Source organism: Equus asinus, chromosome 17 (genome assembly GCF_041296235.1).
Source record: "Equus asinus isolate D_3611 breed Donkey chromosome 17, EquAss-T2T_v2, whole genome shotgun sequence".
Lineage (NCBI taxonomy): Eukaryota > Metazoa > Chordata > Mammalia > Perissodactyla > Equidae > Equus > Equus asinus.
The window spans coordinates 46064857-46081437 of NC_091806.1; the positions used below are offsets into that span (position 1 = coordinate 46064857).

Sequence of the window (16581 nt, forward strand, 5' to 3'; positions counted from 1 at the left end):
GTGTGCAGCATTTACTACCTGCAATGAAATTAAGTAGGGAAAATCAATCAACTGAATTCGAATGGAACTGTAAGACAAAGAGTGCAGGTGGGTGTGGGATGGGAAGAATTACGAGGAGACAGACGACGACTGAAGCTGGGCAAGCACTGAGATTTCGATGGGACGGCAACTTCCAAGCCACGGCAGCTGTCCGGTCCTAGGGTTAATTGAGAGCACCGTGTGGGGGCAGCTGTCCACGGCGGGCAGAGACGGCTTCCTTTCCGTGGGATGCATTCTCTTCTGCTGAGGGCACTGCACGTGAAGATTGTCCAGGTTACTGCCTCCTTCTCCCATCGCTCTGCTGACGAACAGAAATTCAACTGGGTAAACTGAAAGATCGAACCGGCTTTATTCCCTGATTCAAGAAGTGGGCCGCATGCCACCTAGGAAAGAGAAAGGCTCAGGGGAGTTGTGCAAAATGGAAGGTATTTATAGGCAGAAACTGGGCAGGACAAAGTCGTCAGGAAAAGCAAAGGACAAGATTGTTTCAGGCAATGAGACAATTTTCTTTCTCTGGGGGAGGGCCGCCAGAGATTTAGAGGTTATAGCTTCATTAGCGTTGATCAGCAATTTCCAGCCTGATGGGTTTAAGGTCACATTCCTGGGAGGGGGTGAAACTGCAATTAGGTCTCGGTTTGCTGTCCTGGGGGCAAGCAACTCCATCTTGGGCCTGTTGTTTCTTTTTTTTACCAGCTCCCTGCTCCTCCCTGGCTCCTCCCTGCACCACAGCCTAAGTGCCTGCGCGTCCCCCGCAGGGGAGGAATGGCTTTGTGGAATGTTTGCTGTAGCCCAGTGTCCAGCAGGTTGAGGGGATCTGGGAACTGTGCTTCCAGGGAGGTTCCGCTGCCACCTGGACAGGGCACTGTGGCAGAGTTACTCCCCTCTCTGGGCTGAGGAGGAAGGAGAGAAGAGGCCAGGGCTGGAAGGGAAAAGAGAGAGGAAGACAGGAGTAGGGAGGATGTCACTGTCAGGCCCCGGGTCTCCTGAAGGACTGCCTCCCAGTCTGGGGCTCCAGAAAGACGCACGGACCGAGCAAGTGGCAGGACTGGCGACCTCGTCCAACCTCAGCTGCAGACAAGGGGAGACCCGGGCAGAGTCCTTCTCAGCTTGGCCTCAGTTTCCCCATCACTAGAAGCAGGGCAGAGGACCCTGCAAGATTGCACAGCCTTGGGAGGGGTGTGGCTAGCGCCGGCTAAGTCTGCATGCCTTCCTCCTGGGCCTGGGAAACGCTGCCACAGCATCCTCTCTCCATCTCCCCTGGACCAGATGGGAAGGAGCTCCGAGGGCAGGCGTTGGGGGTGGGCTTGGCACTCAGACTGCTCCTGATGGAAGGGCGCCCCCTCCACCTGGCACCTCCCATCTGCCCCGTGCTTGACATGTGTCTCCTTGTTTGGACCGTCCCAACAGCCACGTGAGGCTGGTGCAATTCCCTCCCGACTATACAGATGGGGAAACCGAGGCTCAGAGAGGGGCGTGATGTGCCCAGGGTCTTACAGCTGGGCCAGCCTAGGGGTGGAAGCAGCAGAGCCAGCACGCAGGTGTCCCAAAGCGCCTCTGTCTTTTTCTTTTTTTTTTTTTGAGGAAGATTAGCCCTGAGCTAACATCTGCCGCCACTCCTCCTCTTTTTGCTGAGGAAGACTGGCCCTGAGCTAACATCCGTGCCCATCTTCCTCTACTTTATATGTGGGACACCTACCACACCATGGCCTGACAAGGCGTGCGTAGGCCCGCAGCCAGAATCCAAACTTGCCAACCCCGGGCTGCCAAAGCGGAACGTGCAAACTTAACCGCTGTGCCACCAGGCCAGCCCCGTGTTTCTGTATTCTACTGAGATGGAGCTTTGTTTCATGCACTCATCATTGGCATTTCTTCTTTTGTGAACTTCTGGTTCATGTCCTTCACCCCTTTCCCACCTATGGAGAATTTAATCTTTTTCTTACTGATTTTTAAGAGCTCTGTGGGAAGCAGGATTTTGGCCCCCATGACCTTCACGCCCTGGCATCACGCTCCTGGTTATGGGAGGTTAGATGGCAAAAGGGATTTTGTGGCTGTAATTAAGTTACTAATCAGCTGATCTTAAAATAAGGAGATTATCCCGGATTATCTGATGGGCCCAATGTAATCACATGAGCCGTAAAAGCAAAGAGATGTGGCAGAGGGGGATGTCAGAGGGACCGGCAGCATCTTGCTGCACCTTGAAGCATCTCATTCAAAGCCTGGGAAGGATTCAGTGCACTCCTGTTGGCTTTGATGATGGAGAGGGCCAGGAGCAAAGGGATACAGTGGCCTCTAGGAGCTGAGAATGACCATCAGCTGACATCCATGAAGATATGGGGACCTCAGTCCCAGCCCCACGGCAGGAAATCCTGCCACCCGCCTGGCTGAGCCTGGCCCAGGCCGGTCAACATCTTGACTTTGGCCCTGTGAGCCCTTGAGATGAGAACCCCGCTGAGCCGCTGGACTTCTGACCTCCAGGACTGAGAAATAATAAAGGGGAGTTATTTTAAGCTAACTTTGTGGCAAGGTGCCATACAAACTAGCTCTTCATTAATGCTGAGAATACTTTTTATGTATGTTGCAAATATTTTTTCAGTGTGTCATCTGTCTTTTTAACTTTACCCTCAGTTATATTTATTCTTCCTAATTTTATGAGCAGAGGGCAAACTCAAGTTCCATTTGGGGGGATGTCCTTTGCGGTCACCCCACGTACTCCATCCTCACATGGCAAAACACAGATTCCTGGGCCGTGCCCCTCCAGTTTCTGATTTGGCAGGTCTGGGCGGGCCCGAGGACTTGCATCCCTAACCACGGCCCAGGTGGCGCTGACGCTGCAGGACCGGGGACCACCCTCCCAGCCGCCTCCCTGCAGCCCCAGGTGGTCCCGAGAGCTCCTTCCTGGTGGAAGGAAGCGGAGCCCCAGCCCTAAGGGGCGGGGCCCACGGAGTCCCCGCCTCCTCACGCGAGGCCTCCGTCCTCATTGGCTGGTAGCGAAGGGGCCTCCCTTACGTCACGGCCAGCAGCTCCTCCTCCTGAGCCCCAGGGGCGGGGACGCCGCGCCTGCGCAGTGGAGCCCGGCGCTCGCGTCCCGAGTTCCTGGGAGGTCCCGGCGGCGCGGCGACCCCATGGCGGACCCCGGGGCCGAGTCGGAGCCCCTGCTGAGCGGGGCCCGCGGCGGCGGCCGCGACTGCCCGGCGGGCTCACCTGGCCGCCGCGGCATCCCGGTCGGCCCTGGTGAGCGGCGGCCGGGGGAGGGGGCCGCGCGCGCGGGGGTGGCGCGTGGGGGTCCCGCCGGCCCGCGCCGTGTCGCTGCTGTCGCGCCCCTTCCGGCCGGGGGCCGAGCTGCCCCGTGCGGCGCGGGGCGCCAGGGGAGCCGCCTTCCGGAGCACGGGACGCTGCGCCCTGCGGATCCCGGCCGGGCGCGGAGTTGGGGGCGCCGGCGTCGGCCGGGTGCTGCGGGGTCGTGCCCTGTCCCGGACCAGCCGGACCCAGAGGCCTCGCCCGGCCCGGGGGCACCTAGCCCCCTGCAGCCCCGAGTGCCCGGGGCGGACCCGGGCGTCGTGCTTTCCGTGGATCGCCTTGGTGACTCCCGGGAGGTAGCACTTCCATTTTCCCCTGTAATTACGGGGGAAACTGAGGCACAGGGAGGGCGTTCCCTTACCCAGTCTCGCACAGCCAGGCAGTGGCCGAGGTGGGATTCGAACCCAGCTGGCAGTGACTTGAGAGTCCTTTTGCTCTACCTTCTCCTTCCTGGCCCCAGGGGGCGCCCCGGAGGTTGGTCCCCCTTGAGCTTGGGGTTGGGCAGGCCTCCCCAGGCCGGGGCAGCTTCCTCCGATTGCCCTCTGCAGCTCTGTCCTGCCCTTCCTGTTTACGGTGGAGAGATTGCTGAATCCGTGTAGGGCGGGAGGGTGGAGTCCAATGTCTCTGGCAGACAGCTGGGGGATTGCGTGCTGGGTTAGGGATGGAATGGCCTCAGCCTCCTTTTACCGAGGAGGAAACTGAGGCCCAGAGAGTCTCCGGGGCCTGCCCAAGGTCCCAGTTCTGGGATCTGGTGTGGCCACTGCTAGCATCATACTGGACCACGGTCCCTCCCTGGGCCCCCTTTCCTTCTCTGTTGGGGAGGGGTCTGTAGTGCCTGCCCATCCGTGGGATAATGGAGGCAGGTCCCCCAGAGGAGATGAGAAAACTAGAGACTGGGGCGGCTACCCGCCTGCCCATGTCAGAGGCTGTCCCCCGGAAAGTTCTCCATCCGGCCCGTGCCAGGCCTGGCAGGGCCCTGGACAAGGCACGTAGGACGTGGTGGCGGTCAGGGGATGCAGACTTCGTGTCTGGATGTCTGGGTGCCTTTCTGGTGCTGCCACTTCCCAGCCGTGTGACCTTGGCAGGTTGCCTAGCCTTTCTGAGTCTCAGTAAAAGGAGGGTAGTCATAGGGGCTGCCCTGAGGGGCGGTGGGAGGCTTCAGAGAGAATCCAGGAAGGGAGGCCCTCAGCATGGGTCCGGCCAGGTGGCAGAGCTGCTGTGCTCTGTGCTGATGGCCATCCTGGACGGTGCACTGTGATGGTTGCGGGTCCCAGTCCTGGCAGAGTGGACGGCTGGGCAGATGAGGCCTATGCTGTAGAGACAGTGGCCAGGGTCAGGCAGTGTGGCCGGCAAGAGGGGCCTCTGGGGGCGGGCTTCTGAGAACGTGGACAGTTCACTCAGTGTTCGGGGCCTCCCCGGCCAGGCTCTGCAGACCCGGGGCTGAGAATGGCCTATTCACTCCTCCTGCAGCTCCGTGCGAGCTCCTAGACGGGGCCTTGCACTCGGGGTTGGTGTGTCCCGAAGTCCGTTTCTCCCAGCAGCAGGGGTGGAGGAACTGCTGCTGCAGGGTGCCCCGCCCACCCTGGGGACCCTCGGTCAGGTCCTTCTGACTCAGTCCCACCTCATGGGCCATGGCCAGAGGCTGAGGGGAGTCATTTTCTCTTCTTGTTCCCGGGCAGGCCCTCACTGGCTTACTGGTTAGGGAAAAGGCAGAGGACAGGGATTGCTGTGGTGTAAAAGTGGGTGATGCAGCCAGGCCGTGGCCGAGCTGGGACAGAGTCCGGTCTCCTACCTCTGTCCAGGGTCCCTCACATCCTGGATTGGTCCTCGGGCCCTGCTGCATGAGCCCTGAGGACGGGGGCAGCCGCCTCCCTGGGGATGGTGGGCAGAGCGGGCAGTGACCTGGAGCTCTGCCTGGTGCCCGGCCCGCCGCCCCCTCCCCCCCCCCCGCCTCCGACTTTGGCCCCTCTGCCCTAGAGGTGTGCACGTCTGCATTCTCTCGGTGCCGGGTGAGGGCGGGTTTGGCAGCCACTGGCCCCAAAGGACCACATGTGGAAGTAGAATCTTCAAGGGAGATGGAGACGGGGCTGTGCACCTCATTTGCAAGCCCTGATCTGGGAACTGCTGGGGACTGCGGATGGCTCTGCTCCCCCAGGGGCCCGTGCTGCCTGGGGCGGTCCCTCTCTCCTGGGCTTCAGGCAGTGGGGTTCCTCTGTTGCTGAGTGGCAGCTCCTTATGCCTTTCTTCTTCTTTTGGGTCAGGCAGTGGCTTCTGCAGCGAAGCCACACAGGCCGCACTTGCCCATGATGCAGTGGGCAGAACCCAGGGCCACCATGACTGGCCCGATGTGTGGCTTGCGGCTCCCTGATGGGCAGGGCCCCGGGGTGCTGGGCCAGGGCTTTCCAGCCGCCCGACTGCATTGAAGGCCCCTCGTAGTGGGGAGCCTGCCTGGCCCCCGTGGGCCCCATCCCGTCCTCCTGTGCCCTGAGCACCTGGCGCTGGGTGGGGAAGGTGGCGGAAGGGTAGCCACAGCCAGCCATTTACTGAGTGTGCTGTGTGTGCTAGGCTGGGCCTGGGAGCTCTCCTGTGTTTGCGGTGCCCCTCATGGTACCTTCTTGGGGGCCCAGCTGGGTGCCCATTAACATTTGACAGAGGGGGAGATGCACAGTGAGCTTAAGCTCATGGCCCCTAGACCCCGGGCCAGCAGTTGGGGAACTGGGGCCTGGCTCCAGACCTCGCTCGGTGCCGCGTGTCCTCCGCCACTTGGTCCTGGGGGGCAGGAATGGTGGGAGTGGAGCTGCTTCTCCCCTGGGCCCCAAGCCCTGTGCTCACGATGAAAAGGCCCCTTACCTGTTCAGACCCTGCCCCACACGGGGGACACTGCGCCGAGCGGGGCCCTGTCTTCCGGGTGTGTGCAGACCTGCTGCAGGTGAAGGGCATCTGGTTCCAGAGCCTTGGACAAAAGCGCAGCTGGGTCCTTTCCTCGGTCTCAGTCGTCCTGTAATGGGCGCTTGCCACATGGTCCCCCTTGTCACCGATGTGTCCTCTCTGCCCGCAGGTGCTGAGGCCAGGCGAGCTCTGTGCTTCGACCAGGCTGTGGTCTTCATCGAAGATGCCATCCAGGTGGGTGGCGCCTGCTCCGAGTGCCTGGGCCTGGGCCTGTCTCTGGATCTTGTGGGGACTGGGTGGTGGGTGCCCTGCTCGTCCCTGCACTCCTCGCTGTCCTGGGGCCAAGGCCGCGGTTGCTGGACCGCGTGGTCAACGTAACTGTAATGAGCGGGCCTCTGGGCGCATCGCCTCGAGTCCTCCCTAAGGAGACGGGTGCTGGGCGCTCTTTTTCGGAGTCCCAGAATCACTTGCCTCATTGATTGACCACCCACTGAGGGGCTGCCTTGCGCCACCCTGTTCCAGTCCTGTGACAGATGTCCAGAGATGGCAAGACCACCCCCTCCTCACAAACCACACATGGGCTCCACGAGTGAAAGAGACTGGAAGCGAGCAGTGCCCCACGTGCGGCATCAGGCCGGGGGCGTCCTGCAGGGTGACACAGTTGGCTGCACAGAGGAGAGAGCCTCCGGGCAGACGGGGCACAGCTGTGCATTGACCCTCCGTGCACCCGGTGGCCCTGGGGTCCAGCCCTCGGGGTGCACTCTCTGTCTGCCGGGCGCAACTCCCCCTGGGGCACGGGAGTGCCATATCCTCAGCCCATTTCCCCGCCTTGGGCCTCTCGTGGGGAGGCGTGCTCTGCATGTGGCTGGCTGCGGTGGGTGTTGTGGAGACCCCCATATGCTCCCCCGTGTGGCCTCTCCCTTCCAGTATCGCTCCATTCACCACCGCGTGGACTCCAGTTCGCTGCGGCTTTACCGATGGTACTACTCGGATGCATGCCAGTGGTGAGAACACACACGTGGACGGCGGGGTTCCTGTGGCCTCCTGGGGGGAGGCAGGTCTCAGGGTCTAGGCAGGCTCCCCTCCCCCGGTGGAGAAGGACGTGCTGTCTCCCCTCCTGGTTGGAACGGAGCCCAGCCTGTACACAGAGGGCTCTTTGGTGGTGAAGGTTCCTTTCCAGAACGTTCCGGTCAGCCATGGCAATCGACTTTCACCCCGATTAATATTATCTAACCACACAAGTGGCCACAGACTGGGAAGTGTGGGCTCCACCCTTTGGTCCCGGGGAGCCTGTCCTGCTGCCCTCTGGCCGTTCCGCCTGCTGATCTGCTTTTTGGCCCTGGACTGTGTCTGGGTCTTTCATTTTAACCAGTTTTGTCCCTCTTCCAGGATCTTGAGCCTCACCATTTTCTTGATCCTGTTTTTGGCTTTCATCGAGACCCCCTCCTCGCTCACTCGCACCGCGGACGTCCGCTACCGCTCGGCCCCCTGGCAGCCACCCTGCGGCCTGACTGAGAGCATCGAGCTGCTCTGCCTGCTGGTCTTCGTGGCCGACGTCTCCGTGAAGGTGAAGCCCGGCCCCTTCCTGATTGGTGATGCTGCTGGATCCACGCATCCGTGCTCCTCTCTGTGCACTTTGACCCGCCGGGCGGAGGCCTGGGTTTCTTGGAGAATCCTGGGCCTTGAGGCAGAGGCTCTGTCAGCTCTTCTCTCTCTCCAGAGTGTAAACTGAGTCTGGGTCGAGCGATCGAGGGTGCACAGCCTTGCAGGACCTCCGGGAGTGGTCAGGGGGGTCTGGCAGTGCTCCTGGGAGGAGAGACCCCAGCCCAACAAGAGGGGACTAGTGGTCTCTCCCGTGGCCCCCCTCCCACCTCCACGGGAAGAGACAGAGGAGGAGAGGAGCTGGACGTGGGGTGGAGAGGGGTCTGCAGCTCACGCGGCTGCGTGTCTGACTCTGGACTCTGTGACCTGAGTCCTTCCTGGAGCTGGAGGTGGGCCCTGCCCTGTGCGTTGGGGCTTCTGAGCCGCGTCAGAGCTTCAGAGCTGTGGCAACTTCCCAGTGAGACGCGGAGGGCTGGCATCTTGCTGTGGGCCGCACGTTCTGTTACGTTTGTCAAACGACAGCCGTTCCAGTGCTGCGGTCCGGCCCCAGCACACGTCCCTGGCTCCGGCGCAGGCCTGACCACGCCCTGCTTGCAGCACCGGGTCCCGTGGTGCCCGCCCACAGTCCCGCTGTGGCGAGGGTGGGTCAGGCCTCTATTCTGAGCCCGAGGGGCTTGGGGGCGTGTCGGTGCCTGTGTGTGACTGAGGGCCCCGGGCGGTTTCTGATTTTTCTTTTTCAGCCCATCTTGTGGTTGGGAGGTCTGAGGGTTTTTGAGTGGAACTGAAACTAGTGAGAAGTTCTCGTTGGCACTTTTTGAATGATTGGTATGTTTGGGAAGGCTCAAAGGGTGAGAGAGAGCCTGCATTTTTATCTGCAAGTTGTGGCCTCTGCAGGCTGTATGATGGTGGGAAGTGGCAGCTAGGTGAGGGCAGAACCAGGAACCGGGTCCCACCCTCCCCAGGCGTCTGCGTCGGCCCCTGAGCCTGTGCTTTCTGTGTTTCCTGGTCTTTTCCAGCATCGTTCTCGTGCACAGGCTGAATTCATGGCTGGGCAGACAGAATGGGCAGGGAGCTTGTTCCTAATGGGGAAACTGAGGCCAGAGTGCTTCAGTGCTGAGCCCGAGGTCACCAGCCGCCCGAGCTCACCAGCAGCCCGGGCAGGGAGCTCGGGCCTCCTGACTGCCGCTCGGCTTCCTGCTCCCCAAGTCACGCAGAGACCCTGCCCGCCGAGGCGCTCTGCTCCGGCCACCGCGGCCTGGCCTGTGTGTGCGGCTGCCTGCCTGCTCACTGTGCACTCTCTCTTGTAGAGCTACCTGGTCGGGTGGGCCGAGTTCTGGAAGAACCTCTGGCTGCAGGCCTACCTCCTGGTGCTGGTGGTCTCTCTCCTGGACTGGACCGTGTCGCTGAGTCTCGTCTGTCAGGAGGTAGGTGGGGAGGCAGCCCTGAGGCCAGAGCAGGGAGCTCTGGGTGGGCTGCAGGCTGCGGCTGCCCAGGTGAATGGTGGGCGGGGTCCCAAGGCCCTGCAGCTCTCTTCCCACCTGCCCAGCTCTCCCCACCCCCTGTAACACTTCTGTCACCTGTTGGCCGGGAGCCTTGTGGGTGAAGACACTGAGGTCTGGGACGGCCCGAGGACCTGGGAGCGAGTTCCAGGTCCTGGTCCTGCCTCACCAGTTTTAGCTGAATCCCTCAACTGGCTGGATGCCCCTGAAAACACCCCCAGGACCTCACTCCAGCCACACGCCCCAACCGCCTGATGCCCGACATTAGGAAAACCCACATCAGCCGCCGTCCCCTGATCTCTGACCGCAGTATCTTTGTTTCCCCTGAGACGCCCAGAAGCACCACCCTGTGGTCTGATAGAATAGAGCTGGGCAAAGCTGGTTTGGGGACATCCGTATCCATCAGGGGTGGACACAGACACCCATCAGGACCTTTACTAGAGAGAATTTCACACGGGGGCTTAAACAGATGTGGAGTAACCAGAAAAGCAAAAGGGGACCCAGCGACACAGAAAGAGCCTCACCCTGGGCTGGGGCGCCAAGGGAAGATCTGGATTGTTGGTACCTGGAAGCTCAGGGCAGGGGCCCCTGGAGCTGGGACCCTGACCTCTGAGGAGGGGGTGCTGCCCGGCGGGTGCTCAAGGAGGTTGGTTCTGGGGGTGCCGAAGGAATGGGCTGGAAGCCCTGCGGCGCTGCGGGCTGAGCAGCCGGTGAGCAGAAGGGAGCAGGCCCACCTCCGTGTCCTGCCTCCTGGGCCTCCACTGCCCCACTGGCCGAGCCACGCAGGCAGCGGCTGAGGGAGGAGGACTGTGGGTGGCAGGCCCAGCCCAGCGTCACGGCCCAGGACTGCGGGGGACGGGGGCGTAGACCCCATTGGCACCCACACGCTGCCTCCCTCTTCCCTGCAGGAGCGCCGACAGCGGCCGGCTCTCCCCAGTGAGATGCTGCCCTCCTTCCTGTGCAGGAGGAGGCTGTCATCCCCTCCCGAAGGGAGCAGGACGGCCCAGCCGCCACCGGCTCCATTTCCAACTGATGGCCATTGTGCCCGTCTGGTGGGCCACCTGATGTTCTGTCGCTTCAGGGCTCAATTGTGCGCCTCTCATGCCCAGCAATCCTCGTGTGAAATCAGGAGCAGGGAGGGAGGAGGAGGTCCCTTACTTAGTATATACTGAGCACACGGCCACCTAACCAGCAAGCAAGGGAGTGCCCCGCGCTGCAGCCTGCTTGTGTCACCAGCAAGGGCCCTCTGAGCCAGATCTTCCTCCTGTCCCGCCCCCGCACACTTTGCCGCATTCCTTCCCAAGGGCCCGTCCTCGGTGGTCCTGCCCTTTTTAATTACTGGAGTTCTGCTAAGGGTTCCTGTCGGATGTGCCTGGGGATCCCCGACGCAGACCTCCCTGCCCCTCAGGCAGCAGCACCCCGGTCTGTCTTCGGTAATTGGGTACTGGCCCGGCACCCTGCCCCCTTTTCGTGAACGGTTATGGTGCGCCGTCCTCCCTTAGGAAGGGTTGCTGCCAGACGAGCGCGGCCCGGACTTGTCGGGTGGGGAGTGACACTTGCTGCTTCTGTTTCGTTCTAGTGCTCGGAGCCTATATGACCTCCTCTAGCCCCACAGAGGGCTGTGCCCCTTGGCTCGTGTCACCGAGCTTTCACAGCGCCCTTGGGCCCTCCTGCAGGCTGGCTGCTCCGGGTGAGGGGCTGTGGCATGGTGCAAGTGCTGTGGGTGTGCCCTCCTTGGAAGTGGCATTGGCCCTGGGGCTGGGACGGTGGTCCTGGGAGAGGCCTGGAGGGCAGGGCAGGCAGAGCCCTAACCTGCACACCTGACCATCCAGTGAGGACAAATCGGTGCCCTGCATGGGGAAGGGGCCCACGCAGTCACCCACCCACCAGGAGCCACATTGGGGGCCAGTGCTGGCTCATTTGTGGCAGGCGGGCCTTCAGTGGTGGCCTTGGTCTGCATTGTTGGTCCCGGGCATAGCCTCTGTCCCTGCCTCTGTGGCCACTTTGTGCGTGCTTTGTGAAGATCGGAGCGGGTGGCCGAGGGGAGAGGCTCGGGCATCACAGGATGTGTCATCCTGTCCTGACAGCCTCCTCTTGGGGGATGCCCCGTGGTGGGTGTTCACCCGCCTGTCCACACGTGTCCTCCCTGGACTCCTCGTCCCCATCGTCCAGCCCGTTCTTTCCATGCTCCTGACCACCCACCCGGGAATTTACCTTCTCAGTCCAGACAGGGTGACCCTGCCCATGGCAAAGCTCTCCCTCTGCACCGTCTCTCAGGGGCTTTCCTGATTGAGGCTGTGATGCTACGTGGGATCCGCCTCTGCTTGGGGCCCAGCACCCAGAGCTGTCTGCAAAGCAGGCCTGAGGTTTTCCTTTGTGGCCAGCTGGCCGTTCCTCAGAACTCCCTTGGGCATCGGGGGCCCGTTTGGAGGACCATGTCCATTTCTACCTGATGGGGGTCCTGCTGCCCCCAACCTTGTGGCCAGGAGGGTCAGATCACACGCAGGCTTCTGGTCACCCGATGGGCCATGGTCCCTGCTCTGGCTTGGCCGTTTCTGTTTCTCACAGGAGAGGGGTTGTCTTCAGACTGGCTGGGGGCTTGTCCCTGAAGCCTTGGGGGCCAGGGCTGTGATCCTTAACTGGCACTGGGCCGGCTCCTCCTTGCAGGCCAGTCATGTGGAAGCACCTTCCCCTCCTTCGTGAGGGCTGCATGTCCTTGTGTCTGTGGCACTGGGTGGCCCTGGCGTCGGGCAGGCCTTCGGTGGGGTGGGGTACTGGGAGAAGCTGCGCTCTGGGCCCTATCTGTCTACAGGCGAGGGTCCAGACCCAGGTTGGGGCGCCGGCGGGATGCTCAGCTCCTGCTTGACTCGAGGGCTGGCTGAGACCGATACTGGGCCCCAAGACAGGGGCTTCCTGCCGGGGGCCAGTGAGTGGATTCTGGGTGAGCTGGGGGCAGGGGCTGAGCCCTGAGCAGTGTCCGTTCACCGCTGGTTCCTTTGGCCGTCTCAGTCCTGTGCCGGGAGCCGGGGTCCCTCCTGAGGACAGGTGCAGCCGGGGAGGTTGAGCGAGTCCTTGGGATATTGATTCTGCACGTGTTCTGGAGGGCCTACTGTGTGCTAGTGCGGTGGGACCTTGTTCTGTTGTGGCTGGGAAACACCAGCTATATAATAGGATTCCAAAATGCCATGGGTGCTGTGAAGGGCAGGAACCCAGGGCAGCGCCGGAGGAGGTGGCATTTACGCTGAGACGGAAGGGATGGGCATACCAGCCAGCTGAGCAGACTGTGGGTGGAGCGCTGCGGCGGTGGAAGGCGGGGGCAGGCTCAGGATGGGCTGGCGTGGACCCCAGGCTGGCATGGACCCCAGGCAACCGTGGAGGGCCCTGGCGGGGAGGCGGCCGGGCATCCTTGTGTTTCGGGGACCAGATGTTCAGGTTGAGGACTGGAGTGTGGAGGTGAGAGCTTGGATCGGAGATGGAATGTGGGAGTCCAGAGCATAAGCATGATACCTAAAATCGCATGGGTGGACAGGTACACTGGGGCTGAGGCCAGAGAGGAGGGTGCTCAGGGTGTCCAGCGTGTGGGGTTGGGCAGGACGAGAGGGGCTGAGGCCGTGTGTCGGGGGGCTGGCAGCTGTCTGTGCCGAGCGCTGGGGGATGGAAGGCAATCTTGGGCTCAGAGGCCTGGAGGTCCTCACAGGTGGGTCCAGTGCCCCTGGACAGGAGGACCGATTGGCTAGGACAGGAGCAGGGGCACGTGGGCCCAGTGAAGGGGCAAGTGTCCTTCTGGTGAGTAGCGGGTGTTAAAGTGTGCGGCGTGTTGATAGTGGAGAGGGAAAAAGGGCTCCTGGGGGACCGGGGGGTCCTGAGGACAGTGTGAGGAGGGAGGACCTTTTACTTCTGACAGGAGGGCAGAGGGGAAGGGGTGTGTGTGTGTGTGTGTCTGGAGGTGAGGCCCAGAGCCAGGTCGGGGTGTGCCAGGAGGAAGGCTGAGGAGGGCACGTGGAATAGCCCTAGTGGGCAGGACAGCGCTGAGTAGAGACACACGGAGGGCACTCTGCGGGGTGTGCGCCAGAGAGGAGGGTGCCCTGAGTGGCTCCGGCCGCCCCCTCCCTGAGGTGCTGTCGGAGTCCGAGCTGTGCCCTGGGGGGATGTGGTGGTGGGTGTCAGGAACCTGGCAGGACCGGGCATCTGGGCCAGGGGAGGCCCAGGTCTGCGGCAGAGAAGTGACCCGGAACCAGGAGCCGGGAGCCAGCAGCCAGCCGAGGGTGTGGCCGGGGGAGGCCCCCTGGCTGTGGTGATCACCATGGTGACCACAGGTGTGGCTGGCCTTGGGTGCGGGGGCGCCAGGGGCCGTCTCCAGCGCGGCCTGGTCTCTTGCAGCCCCTGCGGGTCCGCCGGCTCCTCCGCCCCTTCTTCCTGATGCAGAACTCCTCCATGATGAAGAAGACGCTCAAGTGCATCAGGCGCTCGCTGCCCGAGATGGCCAGGTGGGCCCAGGGGCAGGGCTGGTGGGGCGGGCGGGGGTCTCTGCTCTCTGCTGTGCCATGGGGGCGCCGCCAGGCTCCCATCCTGGCAGCTGTGGGCCGAGACCCGCACGTGGTCTGTGAGACCCACTGGGCGCTTTGCCTGCCTCCGGTCCCCTCCCCAAGTGGCTCACGTGACCGACCACTCACCACCCAGCCCAGATGGATGGAAGTGGCCTTCCTCCTCCGAGAGTCCCTGGGCTTCTTGGATGCAGCCTCTCTGGGTCCCTAGGACATGCCCCCGGGGTTGCCAGTTGTCCCTGCCAAGAAAGGGCTCCACTAGGACAGGACCCCATGGGCAAGCATGTGGCAGGTTCTAGGGGGAGGAAGGGACCCATCCCAGGGGCCGGCTGCAGAAAGCTCCCTGGGTGGTGGGGTCGGCTGTCCCTGGACCCTGTCCTGCTGGGCGTGTGGGGTGTGTGTCCAGTGCTGAGCGCGGTGTCCGTCCCCCAGTGTCCTGCTGCTGCTGGCGCTCCACCTGTGTCTCTTCACCATGTTCGGGATGCTGCTGTTCACAGGAGAGAAGGTACCGCCTCCACTCTGCCATGTCCCAGCCCTGGGCCCTGCGGTTTGATTGACAGGGTGGGCCCTCGGGGAATCCGCGTGGCAGCTCTGCCCAGTGGTTCTTGGGCCAGCCGAGATGAGGACCAGGTCAGGGCGCCTGCCCACTTTGTAAGCAGGGTCCGTGGTGGCCTGCCTGGATGCCAGATGTCTTTCTTCAAATGGCCACAGTGTTCCACTGTGCCTCCTACCTGGGCACCCGTCTGCCCAGGGCCTCCTGGGCTCTGCCTGCCTGCCCTTCCCCCCACTTCCCTCCTTCCTTCTCTTTCTCCCTCCCTCTGCTTGTCCCCTTCCTCCCTTCCTGCCCCCTGTCCCCTCACTTCCAGGCCGTTCACTGACCTGGTTTTCTCTGCACCCCTCCTAGATGGAGGTCCCCCCAAGACTGGCACTCAGGGCCATTGGGACCCATCTTGCCCACACAGCACCTGCCCACCTCTGCATCCAGGCGCCTCTTGCCACCTCCTCCTCTCCCTCCCTACCCGGGTACCCGTCCCCCCAGACCCCTGCTTCCCGGCCCCAGGAGCTCGGTGCTCTGTGGAGGTGTCTGTGCCTGTCCCCCCTGCCCTCGGCGCCTGCCTTGGCCTCCCCATCCCCTGCATGTGTGGTCCTCTGTGTCTTTCCTCATGTCCTGGCCACGGTCACTCTGCTCAGGCTGGGGCTGTCCTGCGTCTCTCTCCTGGGAATTGGCTGGTTCTTGGCCAAGGCTGGTCTTCTCCGAGTTTGTGGCAGCATTTGGGGTTGGGGCTGTGCTGTCCATGAGGGAAGATTGTGGACTGTCCCCTGTGACCCTGGGGAGCCGGGGGCCCCCTTTGTGTGTGTGTCCCTGTGTGTATGTGTTGGGCGGGTGGGGGCAGCTGGACTGTGAGGTGGGTCCAGCTGCAGGACCTCTGGCCCCATGGGACCGTCCAGTGACGCTGCCGTTGCTGTGGTTCCCGGAGCGCAGGACAGGTGGGCGCTGGGGGTGGGCACACCGAGGGTCCTGAGGTGCCGGAAGGGTCGGCTCCCCTGCCAACTTTGTTTTCTGCCCCGCGAAGGGGGCTGGGCTGGGGAGAGCGGCCTCGGGTAACCGCGGGGCCAGAGGGCTGTGCATTTTGGCCTCTGTCTCCGTGAGGGTCCAGTTCCCGCCACCGATGGAGTTCAGAGGAGGGTGTGACAGTGACCGATTTGTGAGGTTCCTTGTCCTCGGCCCCCTCAGGCCCCGTCCAGTGTAGCCCAGAGAACAGGGCAGGAATGGGTGGCCGGGGGCATCTGCCCCTAGGAGGGCGGTCAGGAGCCGGGCGCGGGTGGCCCTGCATGTAGCTCTGATGAGCCACAGGCCCGGGCGCCGAGTTCCAGTGAGCGGCCGAGCGAGCGGGCTGTCCTGGGTCCCTACACACAGACCGTAGGGCGGGGGGGGGGACTCTCTGGGGGGTCGCCACCCCCGTTCCAGCTTCTCTCCGCAGGGCGGCCCTTCTGCTCCTCCGCCCTCAGCGCGCCCAGGACGGTGCACGGCGGGGTTGGCCTGCAGGCGGGCTGGCTTGTCCCCACGGGTGGTCCATTGGTTTCCAGGCTGTGACCCTCAGCCTGGCCAGCCGAGAGCCTTTCCCTGCCATTCCGAGTGACGGCTGTGTCCGTGCAGCCTCCCTGGACGCCCGCTGGGGCCCGGAGGACCTTGAGTTGGGTCCTGTCCAGCCGTGAGCGCAGAGCCTGCTGGGAAATGATGGGGGGGACGCGGGCGGGGCTGCTGACCCCACGGTGGGCAGTCCTGGTATGTCAGGTCCCCGCATGGCCCTCAGAGCGCCCTGTGTTCTCAGAAGGACGACGGGCAGGCCCAGGAGAGGCTGACGTACTTCCGCAACCTGCCGGAGGCCCTGACGTCGCTCCTCGTACTCCTGACCACAGCCAACAACCCCGACGGTGCGTGCGGCGAGGGCGCTCAGGCCTCCTGCCCCTGGTGGCAGGGAGGGGGGCATCGGTGCCCTGCTGCCCCTGCCCTCCTTTTCCTCTTTCCTCCCTTTTCCTTCCCTGTACTCTCTCGCTCCCCCTCCTTTTCCTGACTCTTCTGAGGGGCTGAGAGTGAGCCACGTTCCTAGGTGGTGATGATGGCCCTGGGCTCCATGGGTCCCAGGGGCCCCCCTGTGCACAGGCGGCTGTGGCTGTGGCTCGGGGGCCCTGGGGTCCTCGGTGGCCTC

The 16581-nt window shown here is 63.0% G+C and overlaps 1 protein-coding gene and 1 long non-coding RNA gene across 25 annotated transcripts in view; one reads left to right on the plus strand and one right to left on the minus strand.

Annotated features, from left to right (window-relative positions):
* Nucleotides 1-3902, minus strand: LOC123281979 (uncharacterized). The gene is made up of 2 exons (XR_006521806.2): nucleotides 3698-3902; nucleotides 1-340 (listed from the first exon to the last, which is right to left on the minus strand). It is a non-coding gene; the product is annotated as an uncharacterized lncRNA (long non-coding RNA).
* Nucleotides 3076-16581, plus strand: part of TPCN2 (two pore segment channel 2) — a 26438-nt gene continuing 12932 nt past the window's right edge. For 4 of the 24 annotated variants that reach the window (XR_011495208.1, XR_011495207.1, XR_011495209.1 and 1 more), the window contains exons 1-8: nucleotides 3082-3270; nucleotides 6395-6459; nucleotides 7153-7229; nucleotides 7615-7792; nucleotides 9135-9251; nucleotides 13707-13813; nucleotides 14303-14375; nucleotides 16186-16306. Coding sequence is in view for 7 of the 24 variants with exons in the window: in XM_070488336.1 (XP_070344437.1) it covers nucleotides 3162-3270; nucleotides 6395-6459; nucleotides 7153-7229; nucleotides 7615-7792; nucleotides 9135-9251; nucleotides 13707-13813; nucleotides 14303-14375; nucleotides 16186-16306 (847 nt within the window). In the remaining 17 variants the exon portion in view is untranslated. Of the gene's footprint in view, nucleotides 3271-6394; nucleotides 6460-7152; nucleotides 7230-7614; nucleotides 7793-9134; nucleotides 9252-13706; nucleotides 13814-14302; nucleotides 14376-16185; nucleotides 16307-16581 lie in introns of all 24 variants that reach the window. The other 20 variants (XR_011495204.1, XR_011495199.1, XR_011495198.1 and 17 more) reach the window with 10 other exon arrangements.